The following is a 22,979-nucleotide window of genomic DNA, read 5'->3' as shown; positions in this document are numbered from 1 at the left end:
AGACTAAAGGGAAAAAGGAGAGAGATCCCCCACAAAAAAAAAAACCCACAAAAAACAAGTCATAAGGGAGAACATTAGACAAAGTTTGCAACATCTTTACAACGCCACATTGCCCATCTGATTAAAGCAATCGATTGTTCACCTAATGGCCAATTCCCCCACATCTCTGACCCTCAGAATTAACCAGACACCGTCTAGACACTGTCTCAGTGTCATCAGAATATTTAAGGAATTTTCAGTGGGTCACATGGCCTCCTTGTTATAGGCAGCCAACTCGGTTAAGGGGCAAGCCTGTGGATAATGCACCACGTGGGAATGCCATCTCCTGCACCCACCCTGCGTGGCCTGGAGTGAGTCCCCGAGCTTTTCTGAGTCGGCGTCCCTGGCTTGACAGTGGAACTAACAACACCGACCTCGTCAGTGGGGCTGGAGGGATTAATAAGAGAATACCAGGAAATTGCTCCGCACAGATCCTGGCACCTGAGCACCTCCATAAAGGGGACCCAGGGGCTAGTCACAGCTAAGGAAAGAAAACAAAGCCAAGTTTCTTCTTTTTCCCGGGGCAGCATAGCATCATGGAGAGACACCAATCTGGGCGGTTCAGGGAGCTGAGGCAACCCCCTGCCACTGCGTGAAGTCAGAACTTTCTACCTCTAAAGCTCAGGACCTTGTCTCACCCGCTAAGCTTGCTCGTCTGCCGGCGGCTCTGTGGCCCACACACATCTATTCACCCCCCTGGTTCTCAGGTGTCTGGTTTGCAACACCCGCCTGATCCCCAGGCTGAGCTGCCCCAGGAGAGCTGGGCAGGCTCCTTCCAGCTCAAAGATCCAAGAGTCTCTGCAGACACGGCTTTCAACTCTGAATTAGAGCAAGGTGCCACCTCACAGGAAGACATCGGGTATAAAGGAATAATGAACAATCATTCTGTTTCCGTTCTTCAAAGAGAAGCAAGCTTTGAAAAGGAGAGATTCTCCGAGCAGAGAATTCAGAAACAGAGGAAGACGCCCAGCCAGTTAGCCAATGGTTAGCGCCAGGCTCCTGGCTTGACTGTTAGTGCAGTTCCATGGATTTGTGGTTCATTTCACAGACCACAAATATTGATTCAGTTCAGTTCAGTCGCTCAGTCGTGTCCAGCTCTTTGCGACCCCATGGACTGTAGACTACCAGGCTCCTCTGTCCATGGAATTTCCCAGGCAAGAATACTGGAGTGGGTTTCCATTTCCTACTCCAAGGGGATCTTCCTGACCTAGGTATCGAAACCACGTCTCTGGCGTCTCCTGCATTGGCAGGCAGATTCTTTGCCACTGAACCGCTCGGGAAGCCCATGCCATGTTGACTGCCCTCCATAGCATCAACCAGATTAGATTTTGGGTGAGTAAATAACTTAACAACTCCTGAGTCACAATATCCCAAAGTCACTGTCTTCTACATTGGGATTTAGGAAGTCAGGACTGATTCTTTTTGTTCATGTAAAATTGGTTTAGCCACAAAACTCCTTAGCGGGGAAAAATGCATATTTCTTTAATACAGAGGCAAGCCAGTTTGAACCTCAGACCTTTGAAGACCACGGGTGAATGTGCCGACTTCGACAAATGAAAGCCAGCACTTTGGCCTGGAATGCTGGCAAGTGTCTGGCTGGACAGGGTTATTTTAGGTTCAGAGGCAGCTTTGATAGCAGAGTTCTACCTCTGCTCCCTTGTATCAGAAATGCCATCTGGGAGGTGAGGATGCGCCAGTGAAGGAGGGACAAAAAAAGAGCTTTGCATCAGGCAGCGAGCAGAACTGCAAACGAGGAGGATACAGAAAGTCGCGTCTAACTCTGAAGTATCTGCTGTTGGACCCTGCATTCTCCCAGCTGTGCTTCTTTGCAGCATTTGTTCCCCTCGTCCCCCTTCTCTCTCTCCCACCTCTCTCGGGTCCTGGAGCTCTCCAGGGCTCCAAGCACAGAGCTTAGCTTTCTCCCTGCTCCCCACTGCACCTGGCTCAGTGCTTCCCCGAGCTTCAGCAGGACTCACTCTCCCGACATGTCTCCACACCCAAAGTCAAAGACAAGGTGTGACCCCTGCCTCCTGGGTAGCTTGAGCTTCCTGGGATGTCAGAGCAGGAGGGATTTGCTAATCCTTCAGGCCAGTGCTTTTCAAACTTGCTCTAGCAACAGACTCCCTTTTTCAAATGCATTTTATGCTAAAGTCCAATGTAAAAACAGATGAATGGGTAGCAACTCTGAGGAAGTGGAGGGGCGGGGGATGGGAAGCTTCCCCACGTGACCCCTACAGGGTCAATAAGGCCTCTATAGAACTCTTAAGACGTAAAAAAAAAAAAAAAAGGTCAAGATTCATGAGAACCCAGACTAAAGTCACTGATTTGGCCTAATTCCCTCAGGTTGGATCCCTGGGTGAGGAAGACCCTCTGGAGTAGGAAATGGCAACCTGCTTCAGTATTTTTGTCTGGAAAATTCCATGGACAGAGGAGCCTGGTGTGCTACAGTCTAGGGGATCACAAAGAGTTGGACACGACTGAGGATGCACGCACACACAGGCACACACAACCTCTGTTTATAGATGACACACTGGGGCCATTTTGCCTTCATCCTCTTGAGAAAACATCCCAAACATCTTTCTGGTTCACTATGGTTAGTGTGGTTCCCATTAAGCACATTGATGCTGCTTGTTCACTGGGCCAGAAGCAGTGCCTGGGGGTACCAGGCAGAAATACCTCCCCCCCACCCCCAGCCCAGGATATGATGGTGGGAACGACCTCTCATGTCACGTGACACAGCTGATCACGTTCTCCTCCTAGATATTTCCTTCTGTTGACTTTCAGCATATTTCTAGCTCTCCTTACTGGCTGCCCCTCTCCATCTCCTCTGCTGGCCTTCCTCTTCTGCTCAGACCAAGGAAAGGCTCAGTCCTTGGTGCACTGGTCTCTTCTACACTCACTCCTTAGGTGACCTGGTCCTGTCTCATGGCTTTGAAAACCACTCACATGCTCCCAACTCCCAAGTTTGTATCTCCAAACTTTCCTCTCTCCTGAACACCAGCCATGACTGTCCAACTAACACCTGATGTCTCCACCTGGATGTCTGAAAGGCATCTCAAACTTAGCAGAGCCCCATCTGGACTCCTGATCTTTCCACTGTCTCAAACCTGCTCTTTCTAAATCTTCCCCTCAATGAAGGAGTCTTTTGGGCCTCGAAAAGAGAACAACAGTCTCAAAGGCCCCTTGCTGAATCATCTAACTTCGGAGAAAACAAAACAGAACTTTAGTTTCACCCTGATGCTCCAGGCTGGTTGCATCTATCTGGGACTTATCAACCCCTGTCCAGAAACCTTACACCCCCTATACCTGCCCAGAAGACTTATCGCCCCCTGTCCGGAAACTTTGCACCCCCTACACCTGCCCAGAAGACTTATCACCCCTTGCCCAACTACAAATGTCATCTCAACAAAAGAATACTCAAAATATCCCGCCTGATTAACGTTTCCCTTATCGCTTCCACAAACCTCCCTATAAGTATGAAGCCTCCCTGATCCCTCTCGGCGCTCAGCCTGGTCATTAGGCCGACTGTCGCCCCTCCTTGCCTTAATAAAGGTAACCTACTTCTGTTGAGGTCGTCTTTCCTTTTCTGCCTCGCCCGAACTATACCCTACACTCCTAGTGTATGGCAACTCCATCCTTCCCGTTATTCAGACTAAACCCTGGAGGCACCCTTTTTTCCCCCAATTTATCCACCCCACCCCCACATCCTTTGTTTTCTATGGCTGTAACTCTGTTTATGTTTGTAAATAAGTAGTTCATTTGTACTGTTTTTTAGATTTCACACATAAGTGATGTCATATGATACTTGTCTTTCTCTATTTGACTTACTTCACTTAGTATGATAATCTCTAGGTCCATCCATGTTGCTGAAAATGGCATTATTTCATTCTTTTGAATCAGCAACATTCCACTGTATATGTGCATCACATCTTTATCCATTATCTGTTGATGGAGACTAGGGATACTTCCATGTCTTGGCTACTATAAATACTGCCAGTCTGAACATTGGGGTGATTATATCTTTTTGAATTTGAGTTTTCATCTCTTCTGAATATATACCCAGGGCTGGGATTAAAGGATCATACTCTGTTTTTAAAGGAACTTCCACACTGTTTTCCACAGTGGCTGCACCAATTTACATTCCCACCAATGGTGTAGGAAGGTTCTCTTTTCTCCACACTCTCCTGGAGGCACCCTTGTTGTTCTTTTGTCCTCTCACACCCCACACCCAATGCGGCCATGACATCTTGCTGACTCCTCCTTTCCATTATGGCCCATATCCAAGCACCTCCACTGCTACCACCCTGGTCCAGGCCACCATCACCTGCCTGCATTACTGTAAGGGTCTCTGCACACTAGTCCCCCTGCCTTCCCTCATGCTCCTCCAGCATCCATTTTCAACCAACAACCAACTTCAAAAAGATTCTTCTTAAATCTTCAGTCAGATCTTCAAATCCTGACTCAGAATCCTACAGTGAACTTTCCAGTTCACCAAAAACTTTCCAGTTCACTAAAAACAAAAGCCAAAGTCTACAGTAGCCCATAAGGGCCTTCTTAGCCTGGCCCCTCAGGACTCTCTGCTTCTCTGTCTTACCCCTGGCTTGCTCACTTCCCTCCACAATGGCTTCTTTGCTATTCCTGCCTCAGGGCCTTTGCACTGGCTGTCCCCACTGCCTGGAACACTCTCCTCACCTCCTTCACCTTTCTCTGCACCAACAGCACACGGTCAGTGAGACAACCCTGACCATGCTATTTATAACTATGACTCACCATCCCCAGCCCTCCAGATGCCCCCTGCTCTGATTTATTTTTTCCATAGCAGGTATCAACTTCTAACATGTTTACGTTAGAAGTATGTTTATTGTTTAGGGTCTTATGTTTATTATGTTTATTCTTTAGGGTCTCCTTATGTTTATTGTTTAGGGTCTCCTTCCACTAGAATGCAAATTCTATGAAGGCAAGAATTTTTGTCTGTTTGAACACTGATGTATGTTAAGTGCCCAGAACCATGCCTCCTCCATAATAGGCTCTCAATAAACATTTGTTGAATGAATGAAAAACAAATGATTACTTGGAAGCTTATAGATCACTTTCACATCTGATGATTCTTCTGAGCCTCAAAACTCTGCTGTTTATTTTTTTCAGATAAGGAAACAAGTTCAGAGAGGTTAAATAATTTGCCTGAGATCACACAGCTTGTTTCGCAGTGGACCTCATACTCTCTTCTGTCCGTAAACCCTCAGGTGCCTCTGATTTAACCACACTGGCAACAGTCCCTCCAAGGCCCAGGCCCCACCCAGCTCTCTCCTGTCTCCCCAGACTTATACCCCACCATGCTGGGGATCACGTTTACAGGTTTCGTGATTATTTTTTCCCCCAGAGGAGTATTTTGTACACTTTCCCTCAAATGAACTCATATCTGATTTCTAGGGACCATCTGATATAGACATCAGCTTCCAAGGCCAGCTTCTAACTCCAGGTCCCTCCTCTCGAATACAGGAGGGACACTGATACACTTGCCACTCCCAACCTTCTGTGCTACGTGTATCATCACACCTGGACATTCTGTAAGGGATGAGAGAGGCGGTGCAGACAGCAGGGAGGGGAGAGAAACCCTGCAAATCAAGAAAAGGCCCTCCCAGTCCTTTCTTAGCAACCAGGGGCTGAAATGCAAGGTCACTATGTGCCACTTAAAAACCGCTTCTGCTCTCCTGCTGAGAAATTTCTTTCCGGCCCGAGCCACAGGAACAGCTACAGCAGCTGGTTTATTTCTGCCCCATCCATCATGCTCCGAATTGTATATCTGCTCATGACGACTCCTTTTTGTCCACAGACTACTGGGAAGCTCGGGGCAGCAAATCCTGGTTCTCAGGTCTTTGGATTCTAGTACTTACACGAGTGGCCCCCTGGTTTCCTGGTTCTCCTGCTCACACATGGTAAACCATAGCATTTCTTGGCTTCCATAACCATGTAAGCCAAATCCTGTAACAAATCTCCTCATATATGTGTGTGTGCATGTGTGTGTGTGTGCCTGCGTGTGCCCATTCGTCTCCAACTCTGTGTGACCCCATGGACTGTAGCCCGCCAGGCTCCCCTGTCCATGTAATTTTCCAGTCAAGGATATTGGAGTGGGTTGCAATTTCCTACTCCAGGGGGTCTTCCCTACCCAGGGATCATACCCTCACCTTATGGCCTTACGTCTCCTGCATTAGCAGGTGGAGTCTTTCCCACTGCACCTCCTGGGAAGCCCATACATATGTATATATTCTTCTGGTTCTGCTTCTCTGAACAGCTCTAATACTGGGGTAAACAATCAATGTTCACTTTTACCATTACTTACTGCTGGTAATGGGTTTCCAAAGTGTTGCCTCTTGTGACACTTGCAACCTTCTATGAATACCAGAACCTGGTAGCATCATGATTTCCTGTTCCTACACAAGGAAACTGAGGCTCAGAGGAGTCACAGACTGTCCAAGGTCACACAGCATGGGCATACCCTGCGAGGCCTGAACCCAGGTCTTCCCACTCACTGGAAGGCTCATCTCCCCTCCTGCACCCCACTCTCTCCCGCCCCAGGCTCCCCGCAGCCCCCAGCCGTTTCACATGATACAGCCATCAGAGGCCGTGAGATCACCAGCTTGCTCGTGGTCTGTTCCTTAATCCACAGTCCATGCTGGGAGGCAGGCAAACTTGGGGCAGCAACCAAATCAGCAACAGGAGTGGAAGCAAGTGGGGAGGGTGTGGAGGAGGTCAGGACACAGAGAGAGGTGGGGGGCCTCACACTGGCCCCTGGAACTGAGCCTTTCCCCCCTCACCTGCACCAGCCTGCCCCAGTGATCTGAATGTGAAGCAACGACAGACTCATCAACTGGCCCCCAAATGGCAGCTGCTGGATGGAGAGACCAGGGTGGCAGGGGTTGGTGAGAAGGCTTCGAAAGACAGAGGAACAAGATACAGAATTCTGAGATGCCAACATGGGGAGGGGATGCAGACTCTTCACCCCCACCCTCCCTGAAGGCAAACTCCAGCACCGGAAGAGAATTTCACATCTTAACCCCAGCCCCACACCAGGCTCCAAATGTCTGGTGTCCCTGTGCTGGCCACAAATACTCCTGGAAGCATAAGAGAGAGGCAGCTGGACTCATCTCAGATCTGAGGAGGCTTTGTCCTTGGGTCACGTGAACCTCTCTTAAGTATTCCATTGGCCAAAAAGTTTGTTTGGGCTTTTATTAAGCTGAGATGGCAAAACCCAAACGAATTTTTTGGCCAATCCAATAGTTCCTGCCATGGGTGCAGTTTTACTTCTGGGTGATTTTTTGTGAATAAACTAAACTTGCCTCAGGCCTTCAAGCTGCATGAGAGCATGTGAAGTTTTGTTCACAAGCGTGAACCCAGGCCCTGATCCTCAAAGTTAGCCAAGAAAAGGCTGAAGGGCCTAAGGGAGGGAAAAACCATGTATTCATGTATGCTCCCCAGTATTTGACACTTTAGAGGTATTCAGGGAGAGAGTGGAGGTGATCTGTGTGTGCCTGCTTCTCACATGCATCCTGACCCCATGGCTGGCATTGTGAGCTGGATTAGGAAGAAACAATGATACACATTAGCCCAACCCCCCACTGAACCCAAGCAACCTCAGCCTCCTTCAGGTTCTCCTTACCCTGTAGAGCTGCCTCTCTGATTTGCTCTCAGACGTTCATGCACTGGGGAACCACTCGCTTGATCTTGCCTTCTGCATACCTGAACTGCACAGTCATTGCTTCCCTTGGCTCAGCCACAAGCTAATCGAGACCTCTGCAAGCTTCTAGACTAGCGTACCTTCTGCTGTGAGATGCACATAGAGTAAAACCCACAGTGTTACACCCAGGCTGTAAATTAATCTCCAAAACTGCTGTCTGTTGACAAGGCAGCCTCTCACCCCACTCTGCCTCCCAGGGGTGATCTGGTTTGGAGGAGACAATGCATCACAGTGGAGGAGAGATGAGCTAAGAATCCAGAAAGCTGGGTTACCGGTCCAGCTCTGTCACAGAACCTTGTGACCATGGGGAAGGCAGTATCAGTGTCTTACTCTGGGCCTCGTATTCCCACCTGTAAAATGTGAGAGGTGAACCAGAAGCTCCCTTGGCATGAAGCATGGCATGGGTAGGAGGCGGGTGCAATGTGAAGTCCCTCAGGCTCAAGTTCAAATCCCTGCTCTGTCATTTCTTGTCTTAGCAACTCTGAGAAAGTTACTGAGTGCTTGGTAGCTTCAGATTCTCCCTATGTAAGATGGAGGTGATAACAATACCTCACTGGCATTACTATGTTCACCCTTCCCTTCCTGTCTGCTCTCCAAGCTGCTTTTTAAAGCACAAATCTGATCACAGGTGTCTCCCTCCTTGAAGAGTGAAAGTGTTAGCCACTCAGTTGTGTCTGAATCTTTGTGACTGTAGCCCGCCAGGCTCCTCTGTCCATGGAATTTTCCAGGCAATAATACTGGAGTGGATAGCCATTCCCATCTCCAGGGGATCTTCCGGACCCAGGGATTGAACCCAGATCTCCTACATTGCAGGTGGATTCTTTACCGTCTGAGCCACCTGGGAAACCCTCTCTACCTCCTTACAAGCTTCTAAAGGCTCTCCAGTGTCCTTGGAGAGAGACAGAGCCCTTATTCTGGAAGACGCTTACTCCAACCTCCATCCAGCCCCTCTCACTTGCCTCTCCCATTCCAGTCACGCTGGCTGCTCTCCTCTCACCATCCTCCCTTCTGCCACAGGCACTCTGCATACTGTTTGCATACTCTTTTTCAACCAACTATGCCATGCTTCAGCCTCACTCAGGCCTCACTTCCTCACTCCTGACTACATCTAGAGTCTCCGTAAAGACTCTTACAGTCCCCAGTATTTCTCCTTTGTACTCACTGACACAGTTGTAAATTTACATCTGAATGATTGCTTTGGGGCTTCACTGGTGGCTCAGCGGTTAAAGAACCCGCATGCCAATGCAGGAAACACAGGAGATGCAGGTTCAATCTCTGGTCGGGAAGATCCCCTGGAGAAGGAAATGGCAATCCACTCCAGGATTCTTCCCTGGAAAATTTCATGGATAAAGGTGCCTAGCAGGCTACAGTCCATGCGGTCACAAAGAGTCAGACACGACTGAGCTCACACTAGAGGAAGGAAAAGGATTCTTTGATGACAAAACTAAGTCCTGCAGTCTCCGTGAGGACAGAGACCACGCTGCTTAACATGGTCTAACACAGTGCCTGTAGAAAAAAATTTTAATGAACACAATAAAATCCAACAATGCTGACATCTATGAAGCAATTTCTATATGCCAGTCACCCCCTAAAAGCCCTAAGAATTAGGTTTTATTGTTTTTCTCATTTAACAAAAGGAAGATTGAGTTGCAGAGGGGTTAGGTAACTTGCCCAATATCACACAGCTAGTAAGGTGTCTAATCATGTAAGTCTGCTTACTGGAAAATCATTTAAAACCTTTCACTCAACAGAAGAAGCAGGGTACCGGGAACAGATCTTCAGGCAAGGAGGCTGGCACTTCTTAAGCACTTCATCATCATCATCATAATTGCTAACAGACAACTGATGTATTCAGTTATGGTGTGTTCAATATTATTCTGAGGATTTTACATAAGTTAACTCATCCTCCCAATGACCCTACGGGGGGAGTGCTGCCATTATCCTCATTTAACAGATGAGGAAACTGAGGCTTAGAAAGATTCACTGGCTTGCCACAGTTACCTGGCTTACAGGTAGTAAAGAGAGTGTGTGTGTGCATGTATGTTAGTCACTCAGTCGTGTCCGACTCCTTGCAACCGCATGTACTATAGCCCACCAAGCTTCTCTGTCCATGGAATTCTCTATGCAAGAATACTGGAGTGAGTAGCCATTCCCTTCTCCAGGGGTCTTGCCGACCCTGGGACTGAACCTGGGTCTTCCGCATTGCAGGCAGAAGTAGAGAGTGGGTCCACCTAATTCCAGAGTCTGGGAAAACCCAGCCTGTGATTCTCAGGGAGGACAGATTTCCCACCAAGTTTCCGGTTTCTGCACTCAGTTCTAATAAGCAGACCCGAGCTCCTTCTAGTTCTGAGCCTACCCAGCTAGACAGGGTATGGACACGGCTGTCCCCTGGAGGCCACAAAGCCACCCGCTGCTCCAGGGCCTCAGCTGAGGAGGCTGCATAGCATCGTCATGATCAGTGACTCACAGGGCAGCCATGGAAAAGGAAGACAGTGGGGGCTAAAAAAAGACCTGTGACCACATATTACAGAGAGGACGATCATCAACCATGACCACCAGGGCAAGCCCCGCCTCCACTCCACACACACCCCTCCAGCTGCACTGGAATCCTGCTCAGGGATCCTCTCAGAGGCTCCTTTGAACCGGACTTCACCACTGGGCCTCAGCTGCTCAGGGAACAGGCTCTGAAGCCCAAATTCTAACTTTACCCCTCAGTAGCAATGGCATCTCAGACCAGTCATTGAACCCATCTGAGCCTCAGTTTCCTCCCCAATAAAATGGGGATAAGAAACACCCACTTCACAAGAACAGTGTGGAGATGAAATGAGCTAATGTGTGTGAAAGGCTAATGTGTGTAAACTGGGGATTAAAACACCCACTTCACAAGAACAGTGTGGAGATGAAATGAGCTAATGTGTGTGAAAGGCCTCGCACAGTACTCAGCTCAGCAGCTGTTAGTTCCCCCCGGGATGAAAGGAAGCGGGTGGCGGAGTGGAGAAGACAGGTGCATAGTACCATTTTCCTGGAGCGCCCACTCTTTGGGGTTCATATGGTACCTGCGCCTGAGAGCTTCATACCAATTCACTGTGCATCCACATAGCATCCTGCTTCCAGAACATGACGTCGGTAACAAGAATACTCGATAAAGAATAACAGTTGTTAAATATGTACCATGGATGAAACACTGGGAAACACACTTTGCACTCATCACATTATTATCTTAATATTACTTTGATCATCATAAACATTCCATAAGGCAGTCCAGAGCCATACTGCCCACACTCAAATCTGACACAAACGCTTACTAGTTGTGTCAGCTTAGGTAAATTCTTTAAGCTTCCTGTTCCTCAACTTCCTAATCTGTAAAGTGGGGATAATAATAATAGCACATATTTCATAAAGTTGTGGCTAGGATTAAAACAGTTAATACATGATGGCAGAGATGTTTAGTGCCCTACCCAAAATTAATGCTCCTTTAACAGTGTAGAATTGTGGCTAGGAGTGGCTGCCCTGCTGGAAACCATAATTTCCAGTCCCTGATATCTAGTTGAGGCCATATGACTAAACTCTGATATTTGGAATGTGGAAGGAATTAATATACCCACACTCAAGACTATCCTATAAAAATCTCCCCATCATCCTCACTGTTGCCCCCAATCAAGGAAGTTCCTGAGAGTCACATATTCTAGATGGCAGACCCTCTATCAGATTCCATGAAACAGAGCATCTCCTTTCACTAGCTTCAACTGGACTCAACATGAATGAGAAAACAACTTTGACTGTGTTCAGTCGCTGAAATGTTAGAATTTAACTGTTGTGACAGCTTGCATTACCCTAACTAATAAAGAAACTGAAATTGACACTGGAAGTAGGGTACTTATATATGTGGCATTGGCTTAGAAGTCAGATGGTAGGTTAAGACGTTCAAGGCTGGAAAACTGGAGCCTCATGTTTTGCAGCAGTGAAATGTTTAGTTAAATTGTCACTATGATAATTTAGAAGGCAGAACTTATGCCTACCAAGCCTGTAAGCTCTAGGGAAAAAAGATTGAAAAATAATGGTAAGAGGGTTTGCTGCTTGTTCTGGGCTAAGTTTAGTAAGATATTAGGGGAAGAGAGGATCTCAGGCATGAACTAGTCAGTTTGCACATAAAATTGGGGAGGAGTAGTGGAGACATGCAGAAGACAGCTGTTCCTAGATACTGAACAATAAGAACAAAGATTGAGCAGACGTCTAAGTGAAGCATCAGTTAGAACTGTACATGGAACAATAGACTGGTTCCAAAGCGGGAAAGGAGTACGTCAAGACTGTATATTGTCACCATGCTTATTTAACTTACATGCAGAGTACATCATGAGAAATGCTGGGCTGGAGGAAGCACAAGCTGGAATCAAGATTGCCGGGAGAAATATCAATACCTCAGATATGCAGATGACACCACCCTTATGGCAGAAAGTGAAGAACTAAAGAGCCTCTTGATGAAAGTGAAAGAGGAGTGAAAAAGTTGGTTTAAAGCTCAACATTCAGAAAACTAAGATCATGGCATCTGGTCCCATCACTTCATGGCAAATAGATGGAGAAACAGTGGAAACAGTGGCAGATTTTATTTTGGGGGGCTCCAAAATCACTGCAGATGGTGAGTGCAGCCATGAAGTTAAAAGACTCTTGCTCCTTGGAAGGAAAGTTATGACCAACCTAGACACCATATTAAAAAGCAGAGACACTACTTTGCCAACAAAGGTCCATCTAGTCAAAGCTATGGTTTGTCCAGTAGTCATGAATGGATGTGAGAGTTGGACTGTAAAGAAAGCTGAGTGCTGAAGAATTGATGCTTTTGAACTGTGGTGTTGGAGAAGACTCTTGAGAGTCCCTTGGACAACAAGGCGATCCAACCAGTTAATCCTAAAGGAAATCAGTCCTGAATATTCATTGGGAGGACTGATGCTGAGGCTGAAACTCCAATACTTTGGCCACCTGATGTGAAGAACAGACTCATTTGAAAAGACCCTCTGGGAGGAGGGAGGAGGGAGGAGGGAGGAGGAGGGGACAACAGAAGATGAGAAGGTTGGATGGCATCACCGACTCGATGTGAGTTTGAGTAAACTTTGGTAGTTGGTGATGGACTGGGAGGCCTGGCATGGTGCAGTCCATGGGGTCACAAAAAGTCTGACATGACTGAGCGACTGAACTGAGCTGAACCTAGTGAAATAAATGTCAGATAGAATGCATAAGGTTCCCACCTAAGCCTGATGGCCTCATTAAGTTGAGAGAGAAATAGAGGTTTGAGGTGAAGGAAGAAGTAATCCAGGCTTGAGAATTAGGTCTAGGAAATAACTGGCCGCTGGTAAGCTCAATGTCATAGATGAAAATCCTACTGAGCTGTTGAGGGAATTGCACTGGCAAAATCTACAAGCCTGGATTTTAAAAATCTTTTACTGTTGAAGCATTAGAACAATCCTTGCGTGCATGCAGAGTTGCTTCAGTCATGTCTGACTCTTTGCAATCCCATGGACTCTATGTAGCCCACCAGGCCCCTCTGTCCATGGGATTCTCCAGGCAAGAATACTGGAGCGGGCCATGCCCTCCTCCAGGGGATCTTCCCGACCCAGAGATCAAATTTGCATCTCTTATGTCTCCTGCATCACCAGAGGGGTTCTTTACCACTAAAGCCACATGAGAAGCCCAAAACAATCCTTGGGCCCCTTAAAGTTCAAGGCAAAAACTAGATTACTAGATTTAGAGCCTCAAAGAGGTCATATTCCCCAAGACCCACTTGAAGGGTGGCCAAGAAGCATCAGGACAGGTAATCCTCCTACAGGGCAGAGCCACAAGTGTGAAGAACAATGAACCGGGAAACTGCTCCCCGAGAGCAGAAGTGGGGCTTAAGCAAGGAAGCCTCACCCATGGTCTGCTGGGCAGATTTCATAACTATTAGGGGCCAGTGACTTCCGTGTATCTCCCAACACGGCCTTTTCCTAATGGGTTATCCTCCGACATGGCATACAGGCACAGAGGGGAAGATAATGAGTTTCTTTTGGATCCTGCGTCCCTGAACCATGAGGAGCCACATTCAACCCCATGGATAGGACAGGAATTCACCCAAAGATCCAGAACTTCAAGTTGAAAGTAGTGACAGGATAGAACATGAGGATCCTCCCTTAGAGGAAGGGAACCATGTTTTGTGTCTGAGAAGAAGGAAACACGGAGATATTTGGTGGCCAGAGGGCCCATGACATACCTGGCCAGTGATATACAAACATGATGACGAAGGCTCCTTTCAGCTTAGCCCATAACACCATTCTTAAGATGCCTCACACTCTCCTTCCTCTACCTACGGGCTGGATAAATGTCCAAGGAAGGCCCTAAAGGCCACAGGTTGAACATAAAGAAAGCACTCTCTCCATCAGTCTTGGTATTCAAATGACACTCCAGTTCACTCCCACCACACTCCTCTCCCAACCAGTCTTCAGTGAGTAAGAAATGACTAGTCAGTCATTAAAAAGAATACATTTGAATCAGTTCTAATGAGGTGGATGAAACTGGAGCCTATTATACAGAATGAAGTAAGTCAGAAAGAAAAACACCAATACAGTATACTAATGCATATATATGGAATTTAGAAAGATGGTAACGATAACCCTGTATGCAAGACAGAAAAAGAGACACAGATGTATAGAACAGTCTTTTGGACTCTGTGGGAGAAGGCGAGGGTGGAATGATCTGAGAGAATAGCATTGAAACATGTATATTATCATATGTGAAACAGATCGCCAGTCCAGGTTGTATGCATGAGACGGTGCTCAGGGCTGGTGCACTGGGAAGACCCAGAGGGATGGGATGGGGAGAGGGGGTTCAGGATGGGGAACACATGTACACCCATGGCTGATTCATGTCAATGTATGGCAAAAACCACTACAATATTATAAAGTAATTAGCCTTCAATTAAAATAAATAATTTTTTTTTAGAAAAGAAAGAAATGACCTTCTATTGTGTTAAGCTCCTAAGATTTGGAGGTTGTCTTTTACAATAGCTAATGTAACTATAACAATTATAATATATAGCACTCTTCGAACAGTGCTTGGCATGTAATAAGCACTGCACAAGTGTAGCTGTTACTATTACAAAACCCATTTTATAAATAGGGAAACTTATGGGTGTGTCTGACTCCCAAGTCAATTACTGTTTTATATTTACTTCTCAGTAAAAGATAGATCCATTTTATAGGTAAGTTTGGTGTCTGGCTCAAGGTCAGAAATAACAACAGATCCAGAATTAGGGGCCTTTCTTCTGTTCAAAGGCCATTAGCCACCCCACCCCTTAACCCAGATCTCCAGGTTGGCTCCCCATTGTTTTATTTTGTTGTTATTTTTATGGTGTGTTTCAGGAAACACTCTACTTAGAAATACCCCAGCACTGAACTGGTAAATCTGAATAGAAAACCAAGTAACCCTCCACTGACCCAAATTTCAAGTTTTAATTTACACTGAGTTAGTTAATTAAAAACGTGCTCTGTGAGCATAGACACTGACATGGCTGGCTGCTGAAACGGCTTTTGCGGTTCTTCGCAAAAAGCTGGGTTTCTTCTCTTATGGTTTTGTCCAGCACAGCAACCCTGAACTATGGAATAACTCAACCAGCTCGGGGGATCTGAGGGAAGATGGGTGGGGGGGGGTGGATTTGGGGGATGATGGGTGAGCCAGGAAAACAGCTGAGTAAGCATTCAATCTACGGAGCAACAGAAAAGCAAAAGACCTGAACACCAACTTACCCACCAAACCAGGGGTGGTGAGGTGAGGGCTCATGTTAATTAATGTTTATGAAGTGATTGGGGATCCCAGAAGTGAATGAGACCATTCAAAATCCCCTTATTATTATTATCTCCAGTCTGAATAATCTGTTTTTTAAGGAAGCCACTATTATCGAGTGCCTACAATGTGGCAGTTGCTTTCACACATCTGATATAATTTTTTTAATCACCCTTATGTGATAGGTGTGGGTTTTCTTCCTTTTTTATGTCTTTTTTGGTTTTGTAATCCTCACTCTGCAGATGAGAAAAACAAATTCAGCAAAATTAAGTCACCTGCTAAAGAGTGGCAGAGCTGAAATCTGAGGTTAGATCTTTCTAAGTGTAAAGCCCCTCTCCCTTTCATCACACCACACTGCCTCTTGCAATCTTCCCTTCAAATTCTTTCTGCATTTAAAGCAAAATTCCATCCAAGGATGCCTGTGGCTCTTTTTATGTCTTCTTTTTTACTGAAGTGTAATTTGCAATACAGTGAAACACACATATCTTAAGTTTACAATGCAATGCATTTTGACAAAGGCACATACCTCTGAACCCACACCCCTATCAACAGAAGGACATTTCTATCACCCAGAAAGCTCCTTGGTGCCCTTCTCTAATGATGCCTTTTTTTTTTTTTTTTAAGGAAATACAGTCAATAAAATGAGCTACTTTCCTTTGATCAAGCAATCTATTTGTGACCTTCGCAATGAGGCTATGTGCATGAGGTTAATCTCTGAGGTGGGCGCACTGACTTATTTGATGCTTTGAATATCAGGAAGGAAGATTCGGTTAAAATTCTGCACCCTGTTGGTTCCATCCACATTGAACAAATGGATAAGACAAAGATAACAGATATCATTATGCCTGAATTATATGACTACCATCACCATTTTGGCCACTAAAATATGTCACGCACCAGATTGTAATATTTATATAAATAATTTCATTTAATCCTCATAATTATCACCTCTACTTTGCAGCTGAGGAAACTGGGGCTCAGAGTGATTACGTATAATACATAAAAACACACAGCTAGAAAAGTGTAAGCCCTGAAATTCAAATCCAGGATACCTGATTTCACAGGCTTTTACAGAAGCTGATGGGTAAATTTTATATCTCAAAGATGTAATGGGCTCATTATAATCATTCAACAAATAGTACCCAGGATTTACTGAGGGTTAGGTGCTGTGCTGAGTGATGTGGAGAAAGACACAAAGAGGATAAAGATACAGTCTCAACTGTTAGTGCCACAGTGCGACAGGGAATCACTTAGAGCAAAGTCAGGGTCAAGATTCCCACTGGATGGGGAAAGGGCTGTGGAAGGCCTAGGTTTGGGGAGGAAAAAAGGGTTGCATCAAGGAAGGCCTCACAGAGATTCCTGAAAGAGTTTTTGAACCAAGTCTTCGGGGATGAGTGGGAACTGGCCAGCTCTGGTTTAAGGTAAATGACTGCACAGATAATGGTGTGGTGAAGAACTTCTGCCTGCTCTTTATTGAGCTTTAGCAAAATCAATCAAGCCAAATTTTAAACCCCCTACTGAAATGTAACCCTCACTGAGTTGTCTTATTTGTTACCCCAGATACTCTAAACAGCTGAGAGTCAATGAAAGAATAAAACCAGCTTTAAAAAGTAAAACAGTCCACCACAGAGTTCACACCCTAAGCCCACGCATGTGATTCTTCAAAGCCAGCAAGCCCTCACTGAGAACCAATTATCTTTTATTTTCTGAGTCAAGTCCCATGTGATCCATTTCCTGATTCTTTGGGTCACAGGTGCAGAAAATTAGAAAGGGGGACAGGTACAGAGATGGCAGTAAGAAGGGGCAACCAAGGTAGAAAGACTTGAAAAGATGATTCAAGGAATTCAGAATTCCACAATTAGTTTCTGGATATCACTGTACAATATTATACAACAGCTTGCTCAACTCAACAGGCATCTAAGAAGCTGTGTACCGGGAGCTTAAATCCAGTTCTGTCCTGTACAGTTTGATAGGAACAAACGGTATATAAATTAGGATAGAAAGATTGTCAGGTTAAGAAGGGCCTCAGTTCAACGGCGTAGTTAATTAAGGGCAGCAAGGATAGCCTGAAGGCAGGGAACTCATCTGTCACTAAAGAGCAAGACATTTATGTTTCCTGTGCCTCAATTTCCTCCTCTGTATAATGGGGATAATAGCAGTACCTTTCCAAGTGAATGTTGAGGGTTAAATGGGTCAATATACAGAGTGGTATTGAATGCATGTTAACTGTTATTAGCTTGTACTGCTACTTGCTCAATGCCTAGATTTAGTAACTGTTCAATAATATTGATGAACAAATGATTTCAGGAATGAATAAGTGACACTACTGAGTTAAAGGGGGAGAAAGATTATGTAAGGCATGGGCTCCTTAATAAGACTTGCAGATCAGAAAGAATGTCATGCAAAATAGTTGAAGAAATAGATTTGATGTTTAATGTATGTTTCAGATACCTAAAAAATTAATTGCTCATTTCTTACTGCTTCCTTCCATTTTTAACAAGCCCAAGGAAAAGAGGTGAAGAGATCACAATGAAATTACAGTATGTCTCATACGACAAGATGGTGGAAGGGGCCCTGAGACCTACGAGTTAAGCTCTGTGGTGTGGAAATGCTGCAATGAGAGCAAACCCCAACCACCACACACTCACCCTGCCCCAAACCAGCTCTGTGGTCTCCTCCTTCCTCAAATTATACTTACTCCAAAAAGGATAAACACAAAAACTGTCTTTAAAAGATGCTAAAGATCATAAAAGTAAAACCAACTTGAAAAAATATAGAGGCTACTAACACAGACAGACAGAGCTACAAGAGGACCTGGGAGTGTATTATAGACTGAGGCCTTCATTATATAGAAGAGGAGACTGAGGCCCAGAGAAGCAAAGTCAGTTATGACCCACAGTCACAACTTCAAGAGAATGGCCAACTCAGAGGTGAAGCAGGACACCCAGATTCCCAAGTGAAGTGAAAGTGCAATGGCTCAGTCCTGTCCCACTCTTTGTGATCCCATGGACTGCAGTCCACTGAAGCCCGGCAGGCTCCTCTGTCCATGGAATTCTCCAGGCAAGAATATTGGAATGGGTAGCCATTCCCTTCTCCAGGGGATCTTTCCTACCCAGGGATCCAACCCGGGTCTCCGCTGCAGGCAGATTCTTTACATCTGAACCACCAGGAAAGCCACACTGGAGTCCAAAGGGTAATCCTTTTCTTCCCAAAGTTAACAGGAGTGGGAGGAGATTCCAGTCGGAACGGCAGGTAAGGGTTGGGGGGCGGGGAGGTAAGAACAGGGGCGGTGGGCTCACGCGGGCGGGAAGAAAATTAAGTCTCTCTGTACTTTTTGTGGGGGCAGGGTTTCAAACAGAAATTATCCAGTCCAAAGCTCCTGGGTTTTACAGGTGAATCCTTATTCTCCTCCAGAAGAAACGCACACAAAGACCAATGCCTTCTCCCAGGTGTTTCCATCTCATCAGGATTTCACAGGTAGGGGTGGCCCTACATGGGAAGCTTTACAGGTATCCTCCCTTTAGAGGTTTCGCTCTGCGACAGGCAGCAGAGGGGCAAGGGCTTTGGCGAACATATGGGAGGAGTCTTTATGAGCATCGGCGAGTTGCCAACCTGACCCCACAACCCACGCTCCCGCGCACACACACACACACACACGCGCGCGTACACACACACTTTTTGCCTCTTCCTTCCCCTCCCCCAACGATGACCAAAGCCAGGTGAGGAGACTGACAACTGGAGGTTCTCTTTCCAAAGGGCTTCTGCTGGAGCTGCTTGCTTCTGCGCACACCCACAGAAACACGCGCGGACGCGCGCACACAGACTCACAAATACGCACACACTCCCATGCACACACTTGGCACCCCCAGAGGCCGGGCCGCGCCCGCTGCATCTCTGCTTCGGCCCGGGGGAAACTGACAGGCAGCAACATGAATGAAATCTGCCCAGAAAGACTGCATTTCAGCTCCAACCACGCAGCCTCCAGCCAAACCGCCGAATATGTAACAAAGTTTTATTTCGCTTTTGGAGTCTCCAGTTACACTTCTACCATTTCCTGTGGAAAATTGAAGCTTTGAAGTGTCTAGCTCCGGCTTTCGCAGACAGGCAGGACCGCCAGCTCGAGCTCTCGAAAACAAACGCCCCGGCCCCACCCCCTCCGCCACCAGAACTGCAGGTTCAAACCCACCCAGCTCCGGCCTTCAAAATAGGGGGTGCGGAAAGGAATGACAGAACCTGCTGGAAACCACCTCTTAAACTGGCAGTCTCCCTGGAACTCCGCCCCACTCCCATCCTGACGGGATCCCTTAAGCCAAGTGGTGACAGCCGCAGCTCCCAGACAGCCAACGGCGGCAAGAGCTGGGAGGTATCCATCAGGGGGGTTGTCCATTGTGCAGCGCCCACCAGCTGTGAGCTCTGGCCTCAAAAACTGCCCCAGAAAAATTGCCCGTTCCATCCTCTCACCACGTACACCTTTCCCCAACTAGGCCGAGAGAGCTCTCAGTCTGCCTTTACGGCCACGGGGCCTCTCCTTCACCAGCTCACCGACGGCGTCCCGAGGGCGCCGGGAAGCAAGCGAAATGGGCGGTGGAAGGAGGAAAGCGTCTCCTCCCGAGTTCCAGGGAGCCAAACTCCTTCGCCCGGGTATTTGTCATCTTTAAGGTCAAAAACAAAAACCAAAAATCCCACAGGGCTCTGGCAGAGATACATACCAGGCGCAAATGATCGCCCCCCAAAGTGGCGCTGTGTTCTTACAGCCTGCAGGAGGCAGCCGCGGCTCCGCCGGGGATTGCGGGCGGAACCGCAAGCTCTCTAGCTTGGGACCCTACCAGCCGCGCAAAGTACGCGCAGCGCATCCCGAAAGCAGGAGGCACTAGGTGGGGCTTCTGGCCGTCTTCAGATCGGCTGTCCCCTCAGAGGTTTAAGATAGCAGCGGGCGGCCGAAAGGACGCGGGAGGGGACCGAAGGGCCAACTTACGAGGAGAGTTGGCCGCATTGGATAGGAGGGGGCGGCACCCGCGCGGCCACTTACCGCTGGCGTTCTTCCCGCAGATGAGGTGCTGGTAGGGCTGCAGCAGCCCCCAGATCTCGGAATCGTTGTTGACCGTGTACTCCAGCGTCTCCACGGTGAACTTGGGCGCCTCGTGGAGGGCGTGGTGGTGGTGGTGGTGGTGGTTGGAGGCGGCTGCCGGTGGGGCTGCGGCGGCGGCGGCGGCAGCAGCGACGGTCGGCGGGGCGCAACAGCTGCTGCCCCCGCTGGCGCTGCTGGCTGCGCTGCAGGCGCCGCCGCTAGCCGCTCCCCCTCCCGGGACCTCCCGCTCCTTATCCGCTGCGGGGGCTGCTCCGGGGCCCGAGCCTTGGCCTGGGCCGGAGCTGGAGCCCGGGCCCGGGCCGCTGCAGCTCCTGGGCAGCCCGGAGGCCACGACCCGCGCGTAGATGTCCCGGAATAGGCTCTCCATGCAGGCCGTCAGGTAGATGGCTGCGTGCTCGTGGATGCGCAGCGCCACGCGGCTGTCCACCATCCAGCGGTACACGCGGCCCACAGAGAAGGTGAGGCCGCAGCGCGCCGATTTGCCGCGGCCCAGGCGGTCGCCACCGGCACTGCTCATGTTATAGAGGGACAGCGCGGCCAGCGCGGCCGCCGTGCAGTGCGCCGCCAGGCCCCAGGACAGCACGATCTCCATGGCGCTCTGGATCTCATACTTGGTGCACTTAGCGAAGCGCAGGCTCAGGCGCTGTGCCTCCTTGGCGATGCGTACCAGCGCCCGGCTCACCAGCGTCGACAGCTTGGCCAGTGCGTCTTTAGGCAGGCCGCCGGGGGCCACCGGGCCTGCCCGGGGATCCCGTGAGCGGAGGAGCAACGCCTCCAGCTCCTGGAGGGTCCAGGGGACCTCGTCGAGGTCCGGCAGCAGCCGCGAGCAGTGCTGGCCGGCACAGTCCAGCCCCTCGGAGTCTTCCACCAGGGCAGTGTTGACAGTGTCAAAGCTGTTGTGCCGGCTGTGCATGGAGTCAGTTAGAGGCGGCCAGCAGCTCCCGCCATACGGGGACGCCGGGTGCGAGTCGGAACAGCACAGGGACAAGTTGGAGGAGCGGACTGAGTCCGCCGCGCCACCATAACCCGAGTCCAGCGTTAGATCCTCCAGCGTCCGCACCACCGGCTTCTTACCTCTTCTGGCCATCGCTGCGCCACTTCATGCCGCCGGGGAGCCGAGGGGAAGGAGCAGCGAGGAGCAGCGGGCGCCGGGGCGCGGGAAGAGCCGAGTCGGCGCCGCTTCGGCTCACTTTTCCACCAGCCGCTGCTACCAAGTGTGACTACTTTCGGATGCCTCCCCGAGCCGTCGCCGCTGGAATCCACAGGGCACACCAGGGAGTCATCTTCCAGAGCCCAGGCCGGATCTGGGGCGCGCTAAGGAGCGAGTCAGGCCGGGGGAGAAGCTCACGCCGGACTCGCCCCTTTCTTCCAAAATAAAATAAAAGTGTCTGATCCGCTCCCTACTGGGCCGGGCTGGGCGCAGAAGCCGCTGAACGCCGGCCTCGGTGTTCGTAGGACGGAAATTTATTCAGATGCCGCCGCGGCAGCAGCTCCGCCGGCAGCTAGTTCTTGGCTCTCGGCTCCCCAGTTCCCGGCTCCCGGGCCGGGGTTCACTCGGTGTTCGCCCGCCCGGCAATGAAGAGCAGCAGCGACCGCGGCGGCTGCAAACCCTGCCGAACCCCGCAAGCCCTGGGCAGCCAGCGGGGCGGGCGTATGTAAAGCAGGGCCGGCGGAGAGCCAATGGGATTGGAGGATGCTAATTATCTTTAAATAAATAAATATATATTCCTCAGCTCCACGTAGCCCCGCCCCTCAAACACGCCCCCGGCCTGGGACCGAGGCTGCAGGAAGTGGGGAGCTGGGGCCTGAGAACTGGGGGTGGTTGTGTGTTGGGGGGGGGGGGGCAGTGGGAGCTTAGAAACGTGGATGATTATTAGAAAAGCAGGATGATTATCCCTGCTGTCCCTACCCTTCAGGCTTCGGCTTTGATACCAGACCTGGAGAAGGGTAAGTTGGACAGGTGACCCACCCACCCACCGAGTTGTGCTCCCCCCAGCGGTTCACAACGTGTCTGCTTGGGGTCGCTTTCTGCCCTTGAGTTTCGGATTTCACTTTCCTTTTTCTTTCTCTAGTACACAAAGTACGTTTTTTCTTCCTTTCCTGCCTCCCCCACCTTCGGGTCCCCAAAACAATTAATGCTGCCCTCTTTCAGACCCAGTTTGCCAGAGTGGAGATGAGAAATCAGACAAGCAGAGGGATAAGGAATGGACAAGGCTGGAAGGCTGTCTCTGGACATTAGCGAACAGCCACCAGGGCTCGTGAACTACATTCCTTTAGTAGCCAGGAGGACCCTGAGTCCATCCTTCAAGT

The 22,979-nt window shown here is 48.7% G+C and overlaps 1 protein-coding gene across 3 annotated transcripts in view; it reads right to left on the bottom strand.

Annotated features, from left to right (window-relative positions):
- BTBD11 (BTB domain containing 11) overlaps nucleotides 1-22,367 on the bottom strand; it is a 315,694-nt gene extending 293,327 nt beyond the window's left edge. The window contains exon 1 of one of the 3 annotated variants that reach the window (XM_043440281.1): nucleotides 20,610-22,367. In XM_043440281.1, the coding sequence (XP_043296216.1) occupies nucleotides 20,610-21,756 (1,147 nt within the window). In that variant the 5' untranslated portion in view covers nucleotides 21,757-22,367. The remainder of the gene's footprint in view (nucleotides 1-20,609) is intronic. The other 2 variants (XM_043440280.1, XM_043440279.1) reach the window with 2 other exon arrangements.
- Between the last annotated feature and the right edge of the window lie 612 nt (nucleotides 22,368-22,979).

This window comes from Cervus canadensis, chromosome 21, assembly GCF_019320065.1.
Source record: "Cervus canadensis isolate Bull #8, Minnesota chromosome 21, ASM1932006v1, whole genome shotgun sequence".
Classification (NCBI taxonomy): Eukaryota; Metazoa; Chordata; class Mammalia; order Artiodactyla; family Cervidae; genus Cervus; species Cervus canadensis.
This window is presented reverse-complemented; position numbering and strand designations above follow the sequence as displayed.